The sequence below is a fragment of the Lithobates pipiens genome, unplaced genomic scaffold (genome assembly GCF_037356315.1).
Source record: "Lithobates pipiens isolate NorthernLeopardFrog02 unplaced genomic scaffold, aLitPip1_a1.2 Scaffold_19, whole genome shotgun sequence".
In the NCBI taxonomy this organism is placed as follows: Eukaryota; Metazoa; Chordata; class Amphibia; order Anura; family Ranidae; genus Lithobates; species Lithobates pipiens.
Window position 1 is genome coordinate 500,674,165 of NW_027507764.1, and position 26,378 is coordinate 500,700,542.

General features: G+C 43.7%; 1 protein-coding gene across 6 annotated transcripts in view; it reads left to right on the top strand.

The window, feature by feature from the left end:
- Window positions 1–26,378, top strand: part of PTDSS1 (phosphatidylserine synthase 1) — a 131,321-nt gene that overhangs the window by 83,909 nt on the left and 21,034 nt on the right. For all 6 annotated transcript variants that reach the window (XM_077493067.1, XM_077493069.1, XM_077493070.1 and 3 more), the window contains 5 exons: window positions 3,877–4,001; window positions 7,921–8,079; window positions 10,376–10,527; window positions 13,832–13,973; window positions 23,285–23,397. In XM_077493067.1, the coding sequence (XP_077349193.1) occupies window positions 3,877–4,001; window positions 7,921–8,079; window positions 10,376–10,527; window positions 13,832–13,973; window positions 23,285–23,397 (691 nt within the window). The remainder of the gene's footprint in view (window positions 1–3,876; window positions 4,002–7,920; window positions 8,080–10,375; window positions 10,528–13,831; window positions 13,974–23,284; window positions 23,398–26,378) is intronic.

Consider the following 26,378-nt stretch of genomic DNA (forward strand, 5'->3'; position numbering starts at 1 on the left):
AAATCTGCCTTTACAACCACTTAAGAGCCTTAACTTGATATTAAAGTGGAGGATTAGGAAATAGGATTAATATTCTTAAAAAAAAAAAACCCTGTTGCTAGGCAGTCTTCCTAATCTGCCTATTCCTGTTCCGCAGCGCTTCCTCCTCTTCGGCGAGCAGCTCCGTTGCCTTCTGGGACGTGTGTGTTCCAGAACACAACGGGGCCATTCACAAAGCGCCTTTCTTGCGCATGCGCAGTAGGAAACGGGCAGTGAAGCCACAAGGCTCCACTGCCTGTTTCCCTTACTGAGGATGGTGGCGCTGGGAAACGATACGAGGGACGTATCAGCCTCGGGGGGCTGAATTCACAGGCGCCCTGGACAGGTAAGTGTCCTTTATTAAAAGTCAGCAGCTACAGTGTTTATTTATTTATTTATTTTTTTTAAGTTTGGAACACCCCTTTGAAGGCAAAAATGTAAAAAATAATTAAAAAACATGTTATACTTGCCTGGTGTCTACAGAGTTTTTGCAAAGAACAGCCCCAATTTTCTTTTTCTTGGGATCCCCACCTGCCCTCCTATCGAGGTGCGCTGCCAAGCCGCTGCTTTGCGTGTCCATTCAGACATTAGCCCTGCCTCCTCTCTCTCCTCATTGTGTCACTGGCTGTGATTGACAGACAATGGCTATGGTCTCAGCCAATGAGAAGGGAGAGTCCCTGGTGAGCCAATGTTCTGGTGCACATCGCTGGATCGAGAGGGGGCTCAGGTAAGTATTGGGGGGGGGGGGGCTGTGGGGGGGGAGCAGCACACAGGTTTTTTTACCGTCATGCATAGAATGGATGAAGGTAAAAACCATCGGCCTTTTTAACCACTTTTAATATTCTGCAGATTCCTGTAGAACTTTTGTGACAAGTAAACAATGTACTGTACAAGTCGATCCAAACATTCTTTGACATCTTCCTTTTATACATCGTTTGCTGCGTCCTGAAGTGACACCCGAATCGCTGCCTTTTCATGAATATTTTAGAGACGAGGGACTCATTAATCCAGGCACACCAAACTGTCATTGTTTGCCGCTGACTCTCCAGTTCCTAGGTAACCTCCTGACGGCACATCTGAATGTTAAATACCTGATTAGATGCGGTGTGTGCGCCGGAGCCTGGCTGCCTCCTCGCTTCCCGTACTCGCCGAGATCTGTCATCATCCACATCACACAACCGGCCACGGTCTCTTCAACTCTGCTGAAAACATTTGTTTTGTTTTTTTGCAGCAGAGATACTCATTTGCTATTCCAACTGTGAAAATAGTTTTTTTTTTTTTTTTTCTTGCATAAATATTAATCCCTTTTGGACTTTTCCAGATTTTGTTTTGTTACAATGAATTTAAGGCCTCAGTCACACGGGCGTACTTAAAGTGGTATTGAACCCAAAACCAATAATTACCCAAGCTTACCAATCATTCGATTTGTTGGCTGCATTAGTTTTTTGTTTTTTTAGGCTGTTTTCACCTGGTGATCGGGCCAGTAACACACCTCCTGTATTAGGAGTGCCTCCACTATGGATGAAGGAGCAATGGGGGCACCTTTGGACAGCAACATTGTTGGTCTTCAGGAGGGGAGTGTTGGATGGACTAGCAGATTTAGATACGCTAAGAAATTGAAGCCAAACCACAGTTACAGTGATTGTAAAGTCTGTTTTTTTTTGTTATAAAAATAACAAACATGTTAGACTTACCTGCCCTGTGCACTGTATTTGCACAAAGCAGCCCAGATCCTCCTCTTCTCGGGTCCCTCTTCTGTGCTCCTGGCCCATCCCTCCTGTCGAGTGCCTCCACATCAAGCAGCTTGCTATGGGGGGCACCTGAGCCGAGTCACAGCTCCCTGTGTCCATTCAGACACGGAGCTAGGGCTAGCCCCACCCCCTCTCTCTCCTGATTGCCTAACTGACTTTGACAGCAGTGGGAACCAATGGCGCCACTGCTGTCTCTCAGCCAATTGGGAGGAAGATGCATTAAGATAAAGGGGATTTTAAAATCAGAATTTTTTTTTTAACACTTTATAGTTAGCTATAGTAAACTATTTATTTATTTTATTTTCCTTTTTGGGAATAATGTTTTACATTAATGAAAAGCTGATGATTGTAAGCACCCCTGTCAGTGGCAAATGGTTTGTCTCATCCATGTGAACTGATACATCTGCAGGAGAGCTTGTATTGTAGAGAAACAACAAATGGACAGGATCACAAGGTGAAAATAGAGGAAAGAAAACCTAAAAAAAGAAAACGACTGCAGCCACAAGATCTAATAATTGGTAAGCGGCAATATGTTTGCTTTTGGGTTTAATACCGCTTAAAGCAGTAATCTGCGCAGAGCCTTGTTTGCCCACACGGTATGCAGAGGTGTTCTGTGCGTCTGCATGCATGCTGTCCCATTCATGTCTATTGGGATGCAGCAGCTGCACAGACACAACCACCTACCTTCTCTGTGTAGAAAGGTCACTTTCTCTCTCTTCTGGCAGTTCCTGACAGCTGTTTTGGCTCCTCCCTCCAATGGATGCCTCTTGTAGCAAGCCGAGTGTTAGAGGTACCTGTGCATGCACACCCCCGTTGAATCCCTAGCCTTAGCAAAAAAACACAGTACCTCTCCCCCTGCTTTCTCATCACAGGTTTGATTGACAGCAGCAGGAACCTATGGCCCCGCTGCCCTCAGTTTCTCATGTGAGACTGGGAAGTGAGGGGTGCGGAGCCAGAGCCAAGACAGCTGGGGTGGTGACATGGTGAGGGTGGTTGGACAGGTAGTGGGGTATTTTGTTATCTTAAAGTGATTGTAAGCTCATTAAAAAAAAAAAAAAAACTTACATGCACTGTGCAATGGTTTTGCATGGACCAGTCCCGATCTTTCTCCTTGGGTTCCGCACCGGCCCTTCTGGCCCCTCTTCCCCTACCAAGTGCCCACCATAGCAAGCTGCTTGCTATCGGGGCACTTATTGCGGGCTCGCACCCATGGATACATAGAAAGTAGCTCAGCCGTGCCCCCTGCTTTCTCCTCACTGGCTGTGATTGACAGCTGCGGGTGCCATTAGCTCCCACTGCTGTCTCTGAGCCTATGAGAGGGCAGAAAGCCTCCACTCTCGTACACATTGCTGGATCGAGATGGGGCTCAGGTAAGTATCATTGGGGGGATTACTTTAAGGCATAGAATGTATTAAAGTGGATGTAAACCCTCCATATATACCCAGTGAAGTGAAAAGCCTCAGATGATACACAAAGATGAAACAAATCCTCCCTCCTACATAAGTTGTATTTGTATATGGGTTGTCTTCTACTTTCTACACTGTTTATTAAGTGTACACTGTGTTACAAATCTTTCCTCCATTCAGCAGTGGATGTGGAGTCTGGGCATTCACTGTGTGTGAGCTGATTGGAGGAAAGGCACACACCCCCCCCCCCTCCATATAGGCAGAGGAACAAAGAAACGTGCAGAACTACTGTGAATAGACAAGCTCTCTGCTAATCTATCTCTAAGCACCCTTCACGACACAAATTTCAGGCTGCTGTTCTCCAGTATCAGAACTTGTCAGAAGTTATAATGCTGATAACGGGAATGGAGCAGCAGAAAGAGATGGCACTTAGAGCTTTGGACAGAGATAAGTAAACACTACAGATATGTCAGGTCAGATTTCATGAATGGGGTTTACATCCACTTTAAGGTAAAAAATCTTCAGCTTTTAGAACCACATGAATTCAGAAAATGCATGTAACTAAAAAAGTGTTTGGACTTTAACACTTTAATGTCGTGTCTTCTAAATGGTTGTCCTGTAATGGTGGCACTAAATAAATCCTAACTTAATACTCTCCAGCATTGCACACAATAATTGTCATGTTTGCTATTGTCTTCCAGGCCTCAGCGTTCTCTATTTCCTGTTTTTGGTATTTTTGCTCTTCCTGAGCCACGAGCAGGTTAAAGCTGTCATGTATTGGCTGGACCCTAATCTTCGCTATGCGACAAGGGAATCCGACATCATGGTAATTACACTTACCCTTTCCTATTTTACGGATTAGAAAGACGGAAGGAAAATGTCATTTCAGTGAGGGGGAAACTGCTGGGGAGCCATGTTTGTAGGTGTTGCTTTTTTAAGGATCAGTTCACACCACATGCAGCCCAGTGCGTTTTTTCATGCAGAAAAAAAAAAAACAAAATGCATGGAAAGTAGGTTCCAATGGCATAGTTCACCATGCAGTCAGTTCCAGGGCTTTCCAGTTCCAGAAAAAAAGTAGAACATGCTGCATTTTATCTGCACTGGACTGTACTGGAACACAGCAAAACGCATCAAACGCACCGGACCCCAGTACAGTGGAGAAAAGAAGCATCTAGAATGCATCCGCAAAATCGTTAAAAACACTCACAGAATGGATCTGGAGTGCGCTTTTGAGGTGTGAACCAACCCTTAAGTTAGACATTTTATAAACTAAAGCCTAAAACCATGTTTTCAGTGAACCTTAAATAGTTTATTTGAACCAAGCTGTTCCATGGGAACTACTTCCTTTTAACACATACAGAAGCTGTCAGTGTTGTATGCACTGGATGTAGCCTCGTGTACATACAGTATACAGCGCTGTGTTCCAGCTGTGGGATGGGGACTTCCTGTCCTGTTCCCAGAACAAAATTGAGTTGAAGAGGCCTTGTATTCATGCAGAAAATGCAGTAGCACTCCGCCCAACTGGATTTTGTTTAGGCCACTAGAAGGTAGTCCCCATCTAACTGCAAGAACACAGCACTGTATATGGTATGTAGCTGATACTACATATTATTTATACAATGCTCAGAGCAGCCTCATCTGATGGTAAAAGAGAGTTTATTTGCCCCAGCTTGGTCAAAACAACGATTTAACTCCATAGTAAACCTGGAGTTAGACTTTAACTAAGGGTGAATATAAATCAATATTTATGATTTTTTTTTTTTTAATCAGATTTTTTTTGATGTTATATCAGATTTTTGATTCAAATCAATATATATATATATATATATATATATAATATAAAATTTTGAAATCTAATTTATTATTAGGGAGTGGCCATCTTCTCAGCCTCTCAGTGGCACGCCTATTAGTCCAGGCACCCGGCGAATCCAGACTTTATTTTCGTGATGACGCTGTGCCTGGACTAATTCCAGTGACATCAGCAGAGAGTGGACTTCAGAACGCTCTCCGCTGAAAACGGGTCACAGGAGTGCAAAATGATTTGCACTCCTGTGACCCATAGGAGAAGCCCAGCCAAACAAGCTCAGGCTGGACTTCTCCTTTTTTATGGTAAAAAATGTTGTGCCTTTTAGAGCAATTGAACCCTTTCACCGCCAGGTCCGTATGGCGTACAGACCTGCATTCCTGCTTCTGCTATAAGCTCATGGTCACTTCAGGCCTAATGTATTATTCTCAACAATAATCTTTATTGTTTTAAAATAAGTATTATACTCGCAAACTGACAAATTTGTCAGTCTTTCATAAAACCATCAGCTTTGGATCCACGAAACAACATATCACTTTACAGATCGAACTCCAGCAGTATAACAGGCTGATGCGTTTTGAGGGCTTCCTCCGAATGCTCTGAGGAGGAGGCAAGTTCTTGAAATGTGTCAACATTAAATTTTAGAAGCAATTTTGAATATCTTAAGGGATGAATGAGGATGGGTGGCATTTCCCATAAGCTCCATACCATGTGGATACTTCTCTCACCCCCATATTACAGCTGTGATTTGGTTAAGCTCAGCTTTATAGCCAGGCTTCTTTATAGCCCAGATAATTACTCCATGTGGCCTTTTACGAGAGCTTTTTCCACTCCTTCGCCTACAGCAGCTCTCATCTCCCCTCCGGCCTTCATTGGTTCATCTCCCCAACTCCTGGCCTTCATTGGTTCATCTCCCCAACTCCTGGCCTTGATTGGTTCATCTCCCCAACTCCTGGCCTTGATTGGTTCATCTCCCCAACTCCTGGCCTTGATTGGTTCATCTCCCCAACTCCTGGCCTTGATTGGTTCATCTCCCCAACTCCTGGCCTTGATTGGTTCATCTCCCCAACTCCTGGCCTTGATTGGTTCATCTCCCCAACTCCTGGCCTTGATTGGTTCATCTCCCCAACTCCTGGCCTTGATTGGTTCATCTCCCCAACTCCTGGCCTTGATTGGTTCATCTCCCCAACTCCTGGCCTTGATTGGTTCATCTCCCCAACTCCTGGCCTTGATTGGTTCATCTCTCCATCTCAGTCAACAATGTTATCAGATGCCTTCTGCAGTTCAGCTTTTGCTTCCTGATCACCATGATAGGCCTAATGGAGTGGAGAAGCAAACACCTACATGGGGGGAAGCTAGATACCTCAGGCTGAGAGTCTTCTCTATCTGTGTGTAATTTGCTGGTTGTTATTTTGGTGGGGGGGGCAGGTGTCACCAACCAAAGCCAAAAGGTTCCACTGCCAGTTTCCCTTACCAGGAATGATGGCGGCAGCAGCACCCGACAGCCGATCCGAAAATTGGCTGGGGTGCCAACATTGCGAGAACTCAGGACAGGTAAGTGTCCTAATATAAAAATTCAGCAGCTACAGTATTTCTAGCTGCTGACTTTTAATTTTTCGTGGGGGGGCCAGAACACATCTTTTAAGGCCATTCTGCTGATTTGTAAATGGATACCTTTAATTATTATAACCTTGAAGTATGTATATTCAAAAACAGGTCAATAATGACCATCGCCACTTGAAATTTTCATGCCATTGCTGAATTTTGACATGTTTTATACTTTTCAGAAGGAGTACTTACCTGTTAGTTTAATACTAAGCATTATTTATAATTATAGGTATTTGTATATCGCTGACAATTTATGCATCGCTTTATATATTGTGCATTTTTCACATTAGTCTCTGCCCTCAAAGAGCTTACAATCTAAAGATGGCCATGCACTGATCGAAATTCGGTCGGGTTAGCAAAGACTGCCTGCTTTTCGATCAGTGTGTGGTTGTCTCTACTCAACAGAAGTCCATCAAAGGCTCATGCTGGAAATTTGTCTGGGGCTTACGTGCAACTTGTCCCTAGTCTCCCACTATCTCCAGTTTACTCTTATTCAGACTTAAGGGGGGCCGGACTGTGTCTAGTGGAAGTAAACAATGCCCCGTCTTTAGTATTAGGAGTAGTGCCCGATTGTTGGTGTCAGTGGAAGGAAATCTGTCCCATTGTTGGTGTCCACAGGAGGACTAGTGCCCTATTGTTGGTGTCACTCCTGAAGAACAATCTCTGACCATTTCCTTCAGCAAGTCTTCAGTCTGTGATGGTTTTCTGTAGCATTCTGTGTAATACAATATGTGGCCCTTTGGAGACATCGGGAGCCACTTTGAGGCGCACTCACTACCTGGCACATTGGAAACTGTTGCTCTGTGAGTTGCGCTAAGTAATGTGAAGAATGTACCTTCTGTACACTGGAAAAAAAAGTGTTTGTGACGAAGCAGAATACCTGTGTGATTAGGCTGTGATGGAAGCAGTCATTCCTTGGCTCAAGTGTCTCATAACAGTAACTCAGTAAAATGTTTTCCTAATGCTGAGGAACCATTATAGAGGACATGAGTCAAAAAATAGCAGTTTCTATCAGGGCCCAGTCGCACAAGTTTTTGGCTTACGTTCACACAGTGCTTGAATGAAATTTCCAATGAGAAGTGGCCTGGGTGCAGATATTTCCGCCCTTCTCATACACCCCTTCATCCATCGGTTTAGAATTATAACTCGGGAATTGCAGAAAATTATCAGGAATCGAAAGGCAGTTTAAAGGAATCCGTTTTCTGATCCATTATCTATAGAATGCTGAATATTTTCACGATTCAGTTGTGGTTTTTTTTTTTTTTCTTTTTTTTTTTCTTTTTTTAATTAAAACGTGTATTCAGTTTCATTTTTTTTATGCTCTTTCTTGCAGGAATATGCAGTGAATTGCCATGTAATCACCTGGGAACGGATACTTAGTCATTTTGACATATTTGCTTTCGGTCATTTCTGGGGCTGGGCCATGAAGGCTTTGCTAATCCGCAGCTATGGCCTGTGCTGGACAATTAGTATCACTTGGGAGCTGACAGAGGTACATGTCTGCATGAATTTATTCCTAATGTGTCATAATATACAACTGTATCATTTTTAATAGGAAAAAAACACAGAAAACCGCATTCCAGTCAATTGACAAATTGACTTTGTTTTGCGGTTTGGTAGAATGATGTCATCAAGTCTGCTGCAAAGTAGCGGAAAAATTTCCTTCTCACCCACACCGGCATCCCTTTAAACACTTAAGCCCTCTACCCAGGGAGTGTTCTAACTGAAGGGGGGATGGGACTGTGCAGGGAAACTAACAGATCGTTGTTCATACACTATATGAACAGACAATCTGTCAGTCCACTGCTCAGAGAACTGGAAACTGCGTGTTTACACACACAGCTCCCGGTTCTCCGTGTACCCTGAGCGATTGCGGGAGCCCGGTGGTGATCGAGACCCCCGGGCACTCACATCAGCACGGGGTGCAAGCGCCCCCCCCCGCGGCTGTTTGCTACCGACATAGCTTAACGCCAATTCGTGCAGTACAACTGCAGCAGCTGGTCGGCTAGAGGTTAAATACAGTGGCAAGAAAAAGGATGTGAACCTCTTGACATTAACTGTTTTTTTACATAAAATTATTATTATACAGGATTGATACAGCAGCAATCCTAATGGACTGAAGGGGGGATAGCATGCGTAAAGGTAGGCTGATGAGGGAGTTGCAGCAGTCAAGGTGGGAAATAACCAAGTTTTTTTTGCTGGGAGTAATCCGAATCACTCTGGTCCATCCCAGAAGCTCTGTACAAAGAAGGGTGAGAAGAGCGTGGATTCCAAATCCCTGGACTACTCCATTGGCTGCATGGGCACTGACAGCTTACCGCCCATGGAGGCATGTACAGCAGGGACTGGGAAGACGTATAGTGTTTTTATCTTTAAATTTTTTCTCCAAAGGTGAACTTGCACTTTAATCTGCATCACTTTCTTGTAAGCACTCGGCACAGAGTAGTGATTTTAACTAGTCACCTAGTAAGAGGTAGTGTGTTTGTCGGGGGGGGGGGGGGGGGGGGGGTAGGTGGGTTTATTTGTTTGAGACTAATGATTTTATACACTGGCAAGTCACAGGGTAAAAGAGGGATTGAGCTCTGCAAATGTAATGAACTTTGACACAAGCAGCTCACAGGATAACAGGCAGGTTGTGAGGATAAGGATTATTTCTTCTGACTGATCACATGGAGAGGGGTAGCAGAGGGACTGATCAATGTGAGAGTCATGGATATTTCCTCTGGCTGGTCACAGGGTGAGAGTTGGCAAAGGAATTTGGCGATGTGGGTGATTTATTTTTATTCTGACAGGTCACGTTCATAGTCATGTTGAAAAAAGGCATATCAAGTTGAACCGCTGGACAAAATATATAAATGGAAAACCCTGCATGCACAGCACCCCAGACCTGCAGACAGCAACAGAAGTAGAAGACTGTAAGGCCCCTTTCACACGGGCTGGATCCGTGCAGGTGGATGATCGATTCATGTCCGCTCCACTTATGCAGACACGGAACACAGCCCACTCTGCTCTATAGGCAGTCGCATGTAAACACACCAGCTGATCTTTTACACCAGACTGCCCTCCGGTGCAACCAGGCGGAGGGGAAAGAATCCCCTTCTGTTTGTTTTTGCTGGGTTGGATTGGAGGATGGCGGGTGTAAACGGGCACAAGTCTGTTTTACATCTGCTCCATAGAGGAGAATGGAGGGTCCGCCAGAAAAATAGACGGTCGACCCGATCGGACCACTCGTGTAAAAGGGGCTTTTGACGTATACACACTGCCAAGGACCTAAGGGTGCTGCACAGACATTGTGATGTACATGATTATATCATCTCTAAACCAACATCTAACCCCTGATATAGATGAATGGAGTCTGAGAAAAGGTAGTTTGGGACGTTTGGTAAGAAAAGAAGAAAGCTTTTTATGGGTTGTCCTGGAATCTTTTTGACAGATAATAAATGCCTGTAAGTGTTGCACTTTTGTGCATGCATATATGTATCATGAAAACGCATATCTGATACTAAGTCCAGTTTCCTGGTGCAAATTGTTTTCATTTGTCATCATATGAGTAATTTGGTTGTTAGACCCTGGCCATCTGAGGTAGGGCTGTGGAAGTACCACCTCCTGTCATTTTGCTGCAGGTTGACCTGCGGAGACTTTGTGGGGAGGACATTTGCTCCCCTCTACAGTTACAATGTAACAGGCCAACCAAAATCTTTTAGTTGTATCTGAAACTTTTTTTTTTTTTTTTTTTTTTTTTTAATAGGTTTTTATTAATCCATTTTACTATTTCATCTTCCTCTCAGCTGTTTTTCATGCATCTTCTTCCTAACTTTGCTGAGTGCTGGTGGGACCAGGTCATTCTGGACATCCTTCTTTGCAACGGAGGTGGCATCCTCCTCGGCATGGTGGTCTGTCGCTTCCTGGAGATGAGGAGTTACCACTGGGCAAGCTTCAAGTAGGTCTTCTAATGCTTTTAATTGCTATACACATTATCCATATGTTATGCTTGCTCTTTTGGAGTCCCAGCTATTTACTGTGCAGGGATGTACAGTGTACCCAGAGATTTTGCTATGATGGTCTTTTTGACGTAACACATCTGGTTAGAAACCCAGTACAGTAGCTGGTTTTCTGAGCTGGATTTGAAAATTCCCAAAGGGGCTGAGGAACTCCCAAGCACAAAGGGCTGCATTTTGCAGCTGATCAGCAAGGTCTTGAGCAGTGTGCCACCTTCCAGGTCCTCAATTTCATGTATTTCCATCTGCCAGACAGGATAACATTATTTGTTTTTTTTAAATCCTATTATGCTGTCATACTAGGTGGCAGGGGCCTTCTGGATGCAGCATTCTCTTAACAGGAGCAGGGTTCCTGGGGAGTACCCAGCATCCAGGTCCTGGACAGGTAGTGTCTGGGTTGTGAGAGACCCCATCTCCCTTTTTATTTTGTAGTACTAGTAACCTCTCGGGGGGTGCTTATAACCCATGCTGGGGGGGCTATATCCCTCATGGGGACAATGCCGGTGTTTCCCCACATATGGCGACCCATCACATTTGGCTACCCGCTGGACTGCACATGCGCAACGCCGCCATATGCGCTCCACCCCTGAGTCCCAGGTTCAAGCCCCACCATCCAAGTGGACATAGAATTAGAGCTAAGCAAGCCTGCGAGGGGCCCTGTGCTGGAATGCATATGGCGGCGTCACGCATGCGCACTCCAGTGGGTAGCAAAATATGAAGGGTAGTCAAATGTGACGTAACACTGGGAATGAACCTGTAAGCTGGGCTTCAGTGCAAGCTGCTTTAGCTGGCGGTCCATGCAGTGTGGCCACCAGAGGTTCTCATCGCCACTTCTGGCTCTGCTGAAGGCTGTTACTCTTGGTTGTTTTCTGCAAATAGTAAGGTGTCTGTGTCCCCACTGGGAAATTCCATTTTTATTTGTCCTGGTGACCACTTTTACTGGCACTGTATGCAAGGAAGAACTGAGTTTTTTTTTTTTTTTTTTTTTTTTTTTTTCTCCTGCCTCTATTGAGACAAGCAGCAGGACTTGGCACCGCTCCCGTGTCATTGGATTTTATTGACAGCTGCTGTCAATCTATCCAATGAGGACGGTGACGACAGCTGAAGTCGCTGTGCTTGTGCACATCGGTGGCTGGAATCAGGTTCGGGTAACAAAAAGGGGAGTTCTGGGGCAGCCGCAACACAGAAGGTTTTTCACCTTAATGCATAGAATGTATTAAGGTGAAAAACCTGAAGATTTTACAACCCCTCTAATCTTTGGGGGGGGGACAGATGTAAGACCCCTTTCACACTGCCAGCATTTTTCAGGCGCTTCAGCACTAAAAATAGTGTCTGTATAGCGCCTGATGCACTCCAGTGTGAAAGCCCTTGAAATCAATGGGGCGGCGCTGCGATACCGCCAGGAAAGCGCCACTCCGGCAGTGTTTTGCGAGCGGATTTGTCCACTTTTCGGCCACTAGCAGGGGGTTAAATCCGCCCCGCTAACGGCCGAATAGCACCCCTAAAACGAGTAAAGCAGCTGTAGAAATAGCACCGCTTTACTGCCAACGCACGGCTCGGTGTGAAAGGGCTCTAAATGGATGCATGTCTGTTTATGTTCAGTTACTTCCCAAGTCTGTTGGGGGGCGGAGAGGAAGATTTTATTTATTTTTTTAAATCTAACCATAACTAATTGGAGGTACATCTGTGAATAGATGAACATGGGTCTTCTAAGCCCAGTGAGGAAAAATCAGAACAGAAGTGATGGTCGTTGGGCTCCGATTCAGCGGCAGATCTGTTCCTGGATCCCCTGCTGATTGGAATGGACACTGTTATTAGTGTAAAAGGGCCCTCAATATGGATATTGCTTTAACTTTTGAAGAATTGTCCCCCCACTTTCTGTTGTAGCTTCAAGAAGCAAAGAGAAATATACCCAATGAAACTGATGGCAAAAGAACTTAGAGCAGTTTTTTACCATTCCTTTTTTATCCAACATTTAAACAAAACATTTTGGTTTTAGATGGTGTTAATTTTGGCAGCACATTTTAATTTCGTTTTAGTCTTGGGACTAAAAATGGCATTTCAGTTTTAGTCTTCTGCAATTGTTTTAGTCGTATTTAGTCCACTAAATCTCCAATGCATTTTAGTCGACTAAAATGTCCTACCCTTTCGTTGACTAAAATGTCCTCCCTTTTAGCTGACTAAAACTTTTAGTTGTCTGAAATTGAATGGGTGTAATTAAATTGTAATGCATTAGTTAACATTTCTCTACAACTTCCAAACTCATTTTATACTGCTGGAATGAAAAATATCATCTGTTATTATCTAAGGTATGAACATGCACTACAGACCAGTGTTAATTTTGAAGTCAAATTTCAATTTAGTTTTAGTCTTAGTCTTTTGACTAAAATGCCATTTTAGTTTTTAGTCGTATTTTAGTCATCTCAATTGTTTTAGTTTAAGTCGTATTTTAGTCGACAAAATTAACACTGGTTTTAGATAACATTTTCAAAGTTGAAAACACCTTTACAATTTTTGTGTCATAGGACTTGTACAGGAGACCCTTGTTCGGAGTGCACTATGTGTTATGTTTATCTATAAAGCCTTGCTATCGGCACCGTTCTGATTAAGGCAGTCTTTGCAGTGAATGAGTCATGCATTATCAGATAATGCACATGCTATTTGATGAGCACAGCACACTTGACATTTTGGGGGGCCCTTGCAGTTCTTTCACCTCACTACATGCCTTTTAAGCTGAGTGTAAGGCTTGGTTCACGTATATATGCAAATTGGATGCATCTTTAACCACATCCGATACGCATAACATGGGAAGGGGACTGGCTTTCAATGGAGCCAGCTCACACATGTATGGGGTGGCTGCAGTTTTAAAAAGGGTCCTATTCATTTTTAGGTCCGGTTTAGGTGCGATGTCTGGTAAAAATTCACACCTGAATCGTACCTGAACTGGTGAACAGAATCACACCAGACTGATGCACTGAAACCGCGGCCGCATATATGTGAACCCGGCCTAAAAGAGCATGCAGCAGGCACCCCCTTCTGACTTCTACCTTCCATGTGTACTGGATCTTAACCAGCTTAACCCAGATTGTGATCAGTAAAGATTTCTTCTGTGTTCCTGTAGGTGGCAGTATGGTTGATTTACTTCACTTCCTTTTACTTTCTTTACTTTTTTGTTTTGTTCTATAAAAAAAAAGTTGTCTTTTTGTCGACTTCTTTCTCTAAAGTTGTTTTTTAACCATTGTACAGAGACATTCACACAACTACAGGAAAAATCAAGAGAGCTGTGCTGCAGTTCACTCCAGCAAGCTGGATATATGTGCGATGGTTTGACCCTAAATCTTCATTTCAGAGAGTGGCTGGGGTATATCTCTTTATGATCATTTGGCAGGTAAGTTGTACACCAAGATTTATGTTGCTGCAAACCTGAACGCATCTAAATGTTCCTTTTCTACACCCATAGTTGAAATGTTTCATTTTGTGTTGGAATAGTGGAATAAATAAGATTACTACCCTCTACTCCGTATCATATTTTCTGCAGAATATCAGTATGATGATACCCTCCTATTATTATTATTATTAATTTTTTTTTTATTTTTTTTTATGGTCTTATAAGGAAGAATGATCCTACAGGCTTTTCTGAACTATATGAATTAGATGGTTATACTAAATCTGCGCAGTATACATTTTATAGTCATAAGTAAGGACACTGCTCCATACAATGCATCCAGAAAGTATTCACAGCGCTTCACTTTTTCCACATATTGCTATGTTACAGCCTTATTCCAAAATTGATTAAATGCATTATTTTCCTCAGAATTCTACAAACAATAACCCATAATGCCAATGAGGAAGATGTTTGTTTGAAATCTTTGCAAAGTTATTACAAATAAAAAAAATCCTATGTACATAAGTATTCATGGCGTTGGTAATGACACTCAAAATTGAGCTCCGGTGCGTCCTGTTTCCACTGATCATGCTTGAAATGTTTCTACAAGTTGATTGTAGTCCACCAGCCAGAGCACAAACCAAGCCATGAAGTCCAAGGATTTGTCTGTAGACCTCCGAGACAGTATTGTATCAAGGCACAGATCTGGACAAGGGTACAGAAAAGTGTCTGCAGCATTGAAGGTCCCAATGAGCACAGTGGCATCCATAATCCATAAATAGAAGTTTGGAACCGAAAGGACTCTTCCTAGAGTGGGCCGTCTGACTGGGTGATCAGGGGAGAAGGGCCATGTCAGGGAGGTGACCAAGAACCCGATGGTCCCTCTGACAGAGCTCTAGCAGTTCTCTGTGGAGAGAGGAGAACCTTCCAGAAGAACAACCATCTCTGCAGCACTCCGCCAACAGGGCAATGACCCTAAGCACATAGCTAAGATAACAAAGGAGTGGCTACAGGAAAACTCTGTGAATGTCCTTGAGTGGCCCAGCCAGAGCCCAGACTTAAACCCAATTGAACACCTCTGGAGAGATCTCAAAATGGCTGTGTGCTGACGCTCCTCATCCAACCTGATGGAGCCGGAGAGGTCCTGTAAAGAAGAATGGGAGAATCTGGCCAAAAATAGGTGTGCCAAGCTTGTAGCATCATACTCAAATAGACTTGAGTCTGTAATTGGTGCCAAAGGTGCTGCAACAAAGTATTGAGCGAAGGCTGTGACTACTCCATGTAAATTTAGATTTTTCGTTTTTTATTTTTAATAAATTTGCAAAGATTTCAAACATATTTTACGCTGTCATTATGGGGTATTGTTTGTAGAACTTTGATGAAAATACTGAATTGAATGCATTTTGGAATAAGGCTGGAACATAACAAAATGTGGAAAAGGTGAAGCGCTGTGAATACTTTCCAGATGCACTGTATAATTGAGTTCAGGCACACAAAGCCAGCTCCATGTGGACATGGTTTGATGAGTTTAGTGTGGAGAAACTCAAGTGGTCCTGACTTCAACCTTTTTGAGCACTTTGGCATGACTTCTAATGCTGACTGCAATCCAGGTTTTTTCTTCCAGCATCAGCACCTTACAAGTGAACCTTTGACTGAATGGGCACAAATTTCCACAGACTCACTCGATGTGCCATTCTAGAAGAGTGAAGGCTGTTATAGCCCCTAAGGGGGGAGGAGAGTGGGCCAAACTCCATATTGACGGACTTGGTTTGGGAATGGGATGTCAACAATATGGATGTGATGGTCAGGTCAACACACATCGTGTAATTCTTCTGTCCCCCTTTCTTTATTAAACACTTTTATCTTCTCTGCATTTTCACTTTTTACCTGTGCTTTCCCTTAAAAAAAAAAAAAAAAAAACTTCCAAAAACATGGCACTGCTTCCTCCACTGAGCAGATGCAGAGAAAAGTAACATTTACAAGCTGTAGTACACATAAGGTAAAATGAGACTAAGAAGTACAATATGGCCCCTTTCACACATGCGGACAGTATGTCCGTATTTCATCTGTTTGCGGATGAAATACAGACATACATGTATTCCTATGGGATAGCGGGTGTCTGCAGATGAACATCTGCAGACACCCGCTATTGTCCGCCTCCGCAATTGTCCGATTCTGCAGACGGAGGAAAATCCTATTTTTCTATCTGTCTGCAGAGTGGATCGAATGAACACGGACAGACGGTCCGTGCTCATCCAATCCCCATAGAAGAGAGCGGAGAGCTGACAGGGCGGTCCCTGCACAGTGTGCAGAGACCGCCCTGTCCGCCGCCGGCTCAGCGGGGACAACGGAGCGATCCCCGCTGAGCAAGTGGATCATCACGGGGCGGATCATTACTGATCCGTCCCGTGTGAAATAGGCCTAAGTCGTACAACATAGGAAAAAAAAAGGGGAAAAATTTGACTTTACTGGCAGCGAAGGGGAACACACAATATTTATAAAATACAAAATAATATAAATATAAAATACAAAACATATACAGCCCAAACAGGAAAACCATGCATAAGGGACAGTCCATCTGCTGACTTACAAGACCACTATCTGAATGACCAGAAATGGTATATTGCATGAAAATACATATGATGCGATTGTGAGTCTTCATGAGTCAACGCGTTTTTCTCTTTTCCGCTTCCTCAGGGCACATGAGATTTCAGCAGTAATCACTAGACCTATAGGAAGACGGGAAAATGTGTGTAATAATATGAAAATATAGTACAGCTAAATGTATCCCTTAATAGGAAAGAACACCTTATAAATATTCATGCAACCACTATAGATCTCCCCAGACGAGCATTGGAGCACAAAGAGCATAACAAGTAGGATGGAAATGATACTAGTAATACAACAATATCATCAGTCATAGTAAGGGGAGCACTACATGGAATAAACCAGCAGGCATACTGTATGGACATACCTGGTGGTTAAAAGGGAGCAGAAAGAAAACCACACTTCTTATAAATTACAGAGGCATACATATCTGTAGCCAGTAGAGGATCCCAGCTAACAAATCTCGAATATCTATCATGCTAAATAAATGCCAAAAGCTGAAAATTCCAAGGAGCTATTCGTAGCTGTAATGCTAACCTAATCAGTCACCTTGTAAGACAACCCATTCAGTTTAAAACAGAAACGAAAGGCAGAATTTATAGATGTTTATAGATCTAAAAAAAAAAATTATAAATACCTTTTTTTTCGCAACCGTACATTGAGCTTCACAGTAAATGGCTGTGCAGGGGTGGTGTCATGGTAAGTCTGATCATTGGAGGAGAGAACACGGAGTTCTCAGCACAGCTAGATGTGATCAGTTATTAATAGGAAAGCAGAGGGACTAGCAGGGACACCAGGGGAAGCAATACAAAGAAAACAGGAGACTTTCTCATCCAAGTACATGGTACAGCAAGTGCATATCAGGAATTTGAAATGTTGGGGTAATAAACACTTTAAGGAAAGGGAGTATGCTCCATCCAACTTGCAATACTATAGTGCTGACCCCGCACCAAAACAAGCTGCATAGGAGAAAATAAAAATATCTCTATATATAGCAATAACAAAATTGGATCAACTGTAAAATACTTTTCAATAGGGCTGCAACTAACGATTATTTTTATAATCGATTAGTTGGCCGATTTATTGTTTCGGTTAATCGGTTAATAACCTTGCATTTTTACATATTTTTATTTGCCCAATTTGTTGGGCAGATTAAAAACACAAATTGCTGCAAAAACGCATTATTGCATGCTTTTCTGCAGCTTCTCCATTGAAGTATACTGAACCAAAAAAAAAAAAAATAGCACTGTTTTGCGTTTAAAAAAAGTCATTGTCTTTTCAAAATACGCAGCAGCTGAAAAAATAATGGATGTGAATGTGTCCCATAGGAAACCATGTAAATGAACTGTAGTGTGTTAATGCAAAAAGCACCAAAAAAACAGAGGTGTGACCCAGGCCTGAGATGTTTAGTAACATAATGGGGTTAAAAAAACTAAAATTAGTACAAAAAAGAGCAAATAATCGCTACTGTAAGGGGTTCCTTTTTTACTATGGGACAGTGAAAGTAATATTTACAGTAGCGATTTGCTCTTTTTGCACTATAAAGGGCTAATTTTTCATTTTTTTTAACCCCATTATGTTAGTGGCCGATTAATCGATTATGAAAATAGTAATCGATTAATTTCATAATCAATTAGTTGTCGATTAATTGATTAGTTGTTTCGGCCCTACTTTTCAGCCAGCAGCATAACTCGGCAATCCACCTGATGATATAAAAGTCTGAATTATAAGATGGAAGAGAGTACTATAAGACCCCTTTCACACCAGGGCATTTTGCAGGCGCTATAGCGTTAGAAATAGCGCCTGCAAAACGCCCTAAAGAAGCTGCACCATTGTGTGTAGTGTGAAAGCCTCGAGGGCTTTCACACTACAGCGGTGCGCTGGCAGGACGTCAGAAAAAAGTCCTGCCAGCAGCTTCTTTGGAGCGGTGAAGGAGCGGTGTGTTGACCGCTCCTCCACCGCTGCTGCCCATTGAAATCAATGGGGCAGCGCTTTTAACCCTTTCGCGGCCGCTAGCGGGGGTAAAAGCACCCCGCTAGCGGCCAAAATCCGCCGCAAATCCGGCGGTAAAACGCCGCTAAAAATAGCGGCGTTTTACCGCCGACGCAAGGTGCGGTGTGGTGTGAAAGGGGTCTAAGTCGTACTTCTACCAAACCTTTTCTTCTATCTTTAAGTGAGCAACGTATTTTACTTCTACGTCTGGATCCTCTGGAAATAGACAGACCCTGCTTAGCCTTCATTTAGAAAGAAAAGGAACAGAGGGCGCGCCAGCCTAGCGTATTACCCTTGTGACAATTTTATTATTTGAAAGATGTATAAATCACACTCGCAAACAAATGTGCCAATCAAGGAAAAAGTATAACGTCCACTAGATTCTCCATCCAGCATGGTCCGCTGGCCAGTCGCAATTGTGGAAAGAAGAGTCCAGAAAACGTTTTTTTCTTGTTTGTTTACAAAAGATTTTTATTGAGGTAAAAAGACAGTTACAGGAAAATATAATGTGCATTGAGATTGCTATATATGACTAATACAGCGATATTTCAGATCCTTCGTCCGACTAGAGTACAATAATCACAGCAGGTTAGAAGCGTCACTCTCTATGTGCTAGTATATAGAACAAAAACATAACAATAACTAAGAGAACAAAAATAATAATCTGTGCATAAATCATTATAGGAATACTTCTGTATACACTTCATAGTTTGACGTATCGTTCCGAAGCTACATAGTCCTAGCTTACTTTGGTGGTACTATTACCTGCATCGATCCAAGGTCAGAATTCCTTTGGCCCATCTAGTTGTTTGATCGAGCAGAATGGGAGAAACTCTGCTCCTATTGACATTCTAAATAGCTGGTCAGGAGCCCCATTTACGGTCAGAAATTTGTATGAAGTCCATAAGTGTGGTGTATTCGTTTCATTAACTTGATAGACTCCATATGAAGAAGCACCTGGGACCATGGAGCTGTCGGGGTTCGCCAGTTCAAAGCTATTTCCAAGTGAATGGTGCTAAATAGTGTGTGAACAAGTTTTTAATCTGGGGAGGGGACCTCTGGGAGATCTGCGAACAGAATACACATTTGATATCTCAAAGTGATATGTGTTCCAGTTATTTGAAGCACCACCGTAGCGATCTGTTGCCAAAGAGATCATAAGACCTTGCAGCTCCAAAAGGTATGGAGGAGTTTACCCCTTTCACCTCATTCCCTGAAACCTGATGATAGGTTGAACTTAGTGTTGGTTGTGACGATCTCTCTTAGGGGAAGGAGTAGCCCAGATAGCAGATGGACGTGGGGTGGATGGCATTCTTGGGTGGTCAGCTGCATCAAGGCGGCCTAGCTTCACTAAGAGGTCTTTGCCTTCCGGGATCATGGTTACTATGTAGGTGGTGCCATTATGGTAAACCTGTAGCTTGAAGGGAAACCCCAGTGATATTGGATCCTAGCTGCCTGGAGCATCATTGTTATTTCCTTCATCCTCCTGCGCTTGTCCAGGGTGGTAGGTGAGATATCTGGGAATATTTTAACTGTGATGCCCTCTAGCTGGATATGAGGCGTGTTGCGTGAGGCTCGGAGGATCTCCTCTTTTATTAGAAAATCCTTCAGGCACAGCATGTTGTCCCTTGGGGGTCTTTCTGGAGGAGGTGTTGGGCGTAGGGCTCTTTGTATCCTGTCACAGGTAAAGGCTGCTGTGGGAGATTTGGGGAGAAGTGACTGAAATAATTTATACATAGCGGGGAGCAGGTCAGTCACTCCCAATCCCCCCCACTCTCAGATTGTTAATCCTATTCCTGTTGTCCAGGTCTTGTAACTGTTGTACTAATTCTGTGAGGGTCTCATGGTCTTTTCTGAGATCCGAGTGAGCAAGGCTAAGCTCATCATGCTTGGTCTCCAGCAAGACCATCTTGGTGCCCAGGTCAGCTATCTCCAGGGACAGGGTATTCCTGGATTTGTGCAGTTCAGATTGGAATTTCCTAGCTAGGTTGTAATAAATGGTCATGAGACTGTCATCCAAGTCAGCTGGTGAGCTGCATAGTGTACTCGCTTTGCGCCAGAGAGGACGCTGCAATCTGGGTGCCATCTTGGGATATCTTGTTCTGTTCTCTCTCACTTGAAGTAAATGGCTTGTCTGGGATCTTTTGAGACAGTTTTCCACAGCAATTTGTGCTGGATCATTGCTAGTTAGCCCTGGGGAGTCGGCTTATGTCTCCAGTACTCCCGGAGCTCTTATCTCCTGCTTCCGTCTAGCTTTGCGCCGCACATGCACCCCAAAACTGACACGTTTTGAGGGATGTCCCCTCTTCTGCAGGGCTGAATTTGGAGTGCAGGTAGCTGGTCTTTATATGGTGAATATGGTCCAAAAAATGTCCCATATGTGATCTCTGGTTAAGGTCCCCTTTATATGGTGACTATGGTCCAACATATGTCCCATGTGACCTCTGGTTAGGGCCGCTACCTTCTGTGGGAGTATATATTACTCTTGTGATATATGGTTCTAGTTGAGGTTTATTCACGTGGGTATGTATTCAAATATATTATTAGTGTTTACCAGCCCTCTGAAGAAGAGGGGACATTTCTCGAAATGTGTTCTTTTTTTTCTCTTTCCAGGAATGCAACTGGCCAGCAGACATGGAGCATCTGGTAGACTTTATACTTTTTGCTTGATTTTCACATTTGCTTGTGATTATATTTTATACATCTTTTAAATAATACATCGTCGCAAGGGTAATACGCTAGTCTGGTGCACCCTCTGTTCCTTTTTTCTTTCTAGATTTCCACTTGGGTTCCTGACCTGTTGGGAGTAGTGGCAGCACAGCCAATGTGGTGGCCAGATCAGCACAACATATATCCTCAAACGTAGGAGCATTTGTTCTTCTTATATGGCGGCTTAGCCTTAGCACCAGTGGCCAGTAATGAAGCCATATGACTGCCTTGAACAGTAATACTGCTAGTTGTTCTGTAAAATAAGACCCCTTTCACACCGAGGGCATTTTGCAGGTGCTATAGCGTTAGAAATAGTGCCTGCAATCCACCCTCAAACTGCTGCACCATTGTCTCCAGTGTGAAAGCCCAAGGGCTTTCACACCGGAGCGGTGCGCTGGCAGGGCGTCAGGAAAAGTCCTGCCAGCAGCTTCTTAGGAGTGGTGTGTTTACCGCTGCTCCCCATTGGGTCAGCGCTGCAATACCGCTGGCAAAACTCCGCTATTGCGGGCGGTTTTAACCCCTTCTCGGCCGCTAGCAGGGGGTAAAAGCGTCCCGCTAGGGACCAAAATGCGCTGCAAATCCGACAGTAAAACACCGCTAAAATAGCTATGGGCGCGGCAGTGTGAAAGGGGTCTAAGACCCATTTACACACCCAATCACGGAACTCGTATATAATTTGACATGCTTATACTTTTGATGTCAATCTTTTTTTTTTTTTATTTATTTTTTTTTTTTTTAACTTCTGCTTTTATTGAAGGCTGTCCATTGATCGTACCATGAAAGTCCTTGTTCAGGAACTTCCTATAGTAGGGTGACAATTCCTTTTGGTCCCTCTTCTTCTAATTGGATTGGCTTCTTGAATGGAATATATACACCTGACACATTACTACAATTTGTTATTGTGTCAGTGATCGAAGTTGTGTGGCTTTTTGTATGCGGAAGCTCTTCATCCGCCAAAATCATCCTTTCAGTGTCCCTGACTTATTACTGATTTTATCATTATTAGTTTACTTATCCACTGTTGCCCCCTGCAGCTGCAATCTGTTGGTGTTAGTGAGGGGCATACCCTCTCGGGTGACTACAGCATTTGCCACGTTGTGGGGCTGAATCTGAGTTATTTATCCATTTTGTCGGTTCATCTTGTTCCCCTGAGGAAGCCAATGCTTTGGCAAAACATGTAGGGAAGACCCGACTTGAATATTTTATCAAAGGCCGATTACCACACTGGGGTCTTTACTATCTTTTTACTATTTCTTGTTGTTTGTAATCAAATTGTGATGTAATAATAAAATTATATAATATTTTACAAATCATGGTGTACACATGTTTTTTGGCACCGCAATAATCCCTCTTTTTCCTCCCAATTTTTTTAATCTTTTTTGGGATGAGGTGCCCTGTCTCTGGGTGACAATTGTGTTCTGCATCGTTGCCCTGTCCTGTCGGTGCCTGTTTTAGAATACAAACAGCCGTGTCACTGACATTATTAGACCGACATTATCTACTGTCCAGAGCAATGACGTTCAATGGTTGCTGGAGCAAGTGCATGAAGAAGGGAAATGGCTGAAAGATGCCAGAGGAGATCAGTAGCACTGATATGAAAAAGAATGGAAAATTAGGTGTAAACTATATTTTATAAAGGCAAAATAAATAAGGCAATTTTTTATGATGCACAGTCCTTTAGCAAATTAAATCACCCCGTTAGGGTTAACATCTACTTATAACCTATTTTTATGTACAATGACTAAAGTAGATGTCCGCCCTAAATGGGAGACATTTCATTTGCTAAACAAACGCGTATCATAAATAATTGTTGTTTTTTAGTATTCGTAACATATGGTTTTCACCTATTTTTCACACTTTTGCAACTTGTTGATCTCCTTTTAGTTTAGAAACTAAACACAATGTTAGAACTGTTTCTGTGATGTTTGTCCTTTTTTGACTACTTTTGCTTTATGCATTTTGTTTATTGCCACAAGTAAAGGGTATTTTTTTTTTTCCTTTCCTAGCTGACTGAACTGAATACATTCTTCTTAAAGCACATCTTTGTATTCCAAGCAAGTCACGCGCTAAGCTGGTGCAGGATACTCTTCATTGGCATCATTACTGCACCTACTGTCAGGTAACATGGCATTAGAAGTTAAAGCATGGTTATGCTTAAAAAGACCCTGCCACTAATTCATACTTCTCAATTTTTAAAACACCTTTCAATACAGCAAAAATAAGGCTGCATTCACACATGATCGCGGGTGGAATTGCTGCGATTAAGCCCCGCGATTTCAAATGGCTGCAAAACGTGGGATGCATTTGCGATGCCATTACTTCTAATTGTACCCCTTTTTGCGCAACAAGCCGCGCGTTGCGATTTACCACACTGCAATTGCATAAAGATTGGGGTGCCATTAAAAGTAATGGCATTGCAAACGCATCACTTGTTTTACAGCCATTTGAAATAAATTGTGGGGTGAAACTGCAGGGATTCCTCCCACAATCATGTGTGAATGCAGCATAATAGATAAATGTGGCAGTCGCCACTTGCCTTTTGATGGACTAATATATTCAAACAGTAGCACTGATATGTTACTTAGGATCTGACACTTCAGGAAGTGTCGGGTCCTATCATGTGCCCCCTTCCCCAGTCACCTTGCTCTTTATTTCAGTAAAGCCTCCCACTGAAGCTGAGTGTGAGCTGCAAATAAAATCTTTTATACAGCCTCAATAATCAGAAGGTACTGACTAGCCCTCTTACTTTCCAGTTCAGTTCTCCCTGGCCTCCAGGCTCCACAGCCAGTGTCTAACCCCCCATTAGGGCTGGCCGTTAGGCCTAAAGTGCCGCTCATTTTAGCTGCGCTTTAGCGCTGTTTAGCTGCGCTTTTACAGCGCTTTTTGGCCTCTAGCGGGGAGCTTTTAACCTCCCATTTTGCAGTGCTTTAAAAGTGCTGCCCATTCATTCCAATGGGCAAGGCGTTTTGGGAATGCTAAATACAGCGTTCCCAACCTACCTCAAAGATGCTGCTTGCAGGACTTTTCCAAATGTCCCACAAGCGCACCGCCCCCAGTGTGAAAAGTCACACTGAAATGAATGGGAGGTGGGTTTTCCAGTGCTTAGTGACTATTTCCAGCACTAAAGCTCCTGAAAACAGCCCCAGTGTGAAAGGGGTTTACCGTATATACTCGAGTATAGGCCGACCCGAATATAAGCCGAGGCCCCCAATTTACCCCCAAAAAACTGGAAAACTTATTGACTCGTGTATAAGCCGAGGGTGAGACATGGCTGTCCATCCCTGTGTGTCCGTCCATCCCTGTGTGTGTGTCCGTCCATCCATCCCTGTGTGTGTGTCCATCCATCCATCCATCCATCCATCCATCCATCCCTGTGTGTGTGTCCGTCCATCCATCCCTGTGTGTGTATCCATCCATCCATCCATCCCTGTGTGTGTGTGTGTGTATTCATCCATCCATCCATCCCTGTGTGTGTGTGTGTGTATCCATCCATCCATCCCTGTGTGTGTGTGTGTGTGTCCATCCATCCATCCATCCATCCCTGTGTGTGTGTGTGTGTGTGTGTGTGTGTGTCCGTGCAGCCTTGTGTGTGTGTCCAGCCTACCTGTGTCCCAAGCCTCCGTCCCGAGCCGCCGTCGTCCCGTGCCTCCTCTGTCCCGTGCCTCCTCTGTCCCGTGCCTCCTCTGTCCCGTGCCTCCTCTGTCCCGTGCCTCCTCTGTCCCGTGCCTCCTCTGTCCCGTGCCTCCTCTGTCCCGTGCCTCCTCTGTCCCGTGCCTCCTCTGTCCCGTGCCTCCTCTGTCCCGTGCCTCCTCTGTCCCGTGCCTCCTCTGTCCCGTGCCTCCTCTGTCCCGTGCCTCCTCTGTCCCGTGCCTCCTCCGTCCCGTGCCTCCTCCGTCCCGTGTCGTGCCGATGGATCGCCGCTCTTCTCGGCGGCCATTCTACAATTCAAAAGCCGCGCCTCCGTCCTCCGCCTGTGATAGGCGGAACACTCAATTTCCCAGCAGCCTGTGTTCCGCCTATCACGGACATCCTCTCATACTCGTCCGTAGTATGAGAATGAACGGATGTCCGTGATAGGCGGAACACTGACTGCTGGGAAATTCAGTGTTCCGCCTATCACAGGCGGAGGCGGAGAAGGAGGCGCGGCTTTTGAATTTTAATGTCCGCCGTCTGTCTGCTCGATACGCTGATCGAGCAGTCAGACAGCGGTGACTCGAGTATAAGCCGAGGGGGCACTTTCAGCCTCAAAAAAGAGGCTGAAAATCTCGGCTTATACTCGAGTATATACGGTAAGTGGTTAATGTCTACATTTTACTTGCTGCAAGACAAAGTGTTATTAAACCCACAACAGTAAAATTGGTCCTTCTGTATTAGTGTCCACACTCTGGATGTAGGGCACAGCAGACAGGTGCATTGTCAGCATGGGGGGAGGGAGGTGCTAGATGTACTAGCAGATTTAAAGTGTTACTAAACGCAACAGTAAAATCAGTCTGTATATTCAGTAAAGCATGCCCATTATAATCACTGTGGAACCTAAGGCCTTAATTCTCTGCATTGTGTAAAAAGGCTGTTTTGATCCTGTCTTCTCTGATCCTCCCCTTCTTCCACAGTTCTCAATCCATCTCTTCATAGTACAGAACCTTGGGGTGGGGGTGGAGGCACTCTGCACATGTCAATTTGGTGTGTATTGCTATAGAATTTTTGGGAGGGTTGTGTGATTTAGCACAGGGCTAATCAGCATTGTCCAGACAGAGGGTCAGGGGTCCTGCAGCCTCATAGGACACAGGAGATTGAAAACTCCTCCTACAAGCTTTAACCAGTGCTTGGTTAAAAATAGACACTAGTGCTATATACTGCTGATGAGAAAAGGTATTTAGCAGTTTATATTTAACAAAATAATTGCATTTCCATTTAAATGCAGGGTCCTGTGTTTAGTAACACAAAGTTATTGTTGTTGGCTGGAACTACAACTCCATTCCTGTGCTTTGTATTGTTCCAACTTCCTTTTGTTTCTAAAGAACAGGAATAATATTTGTGCAAAACTTTGTATAAATATTATATACTGTGGACAGATGATGTTTTTTTTGCACATGTATCCTG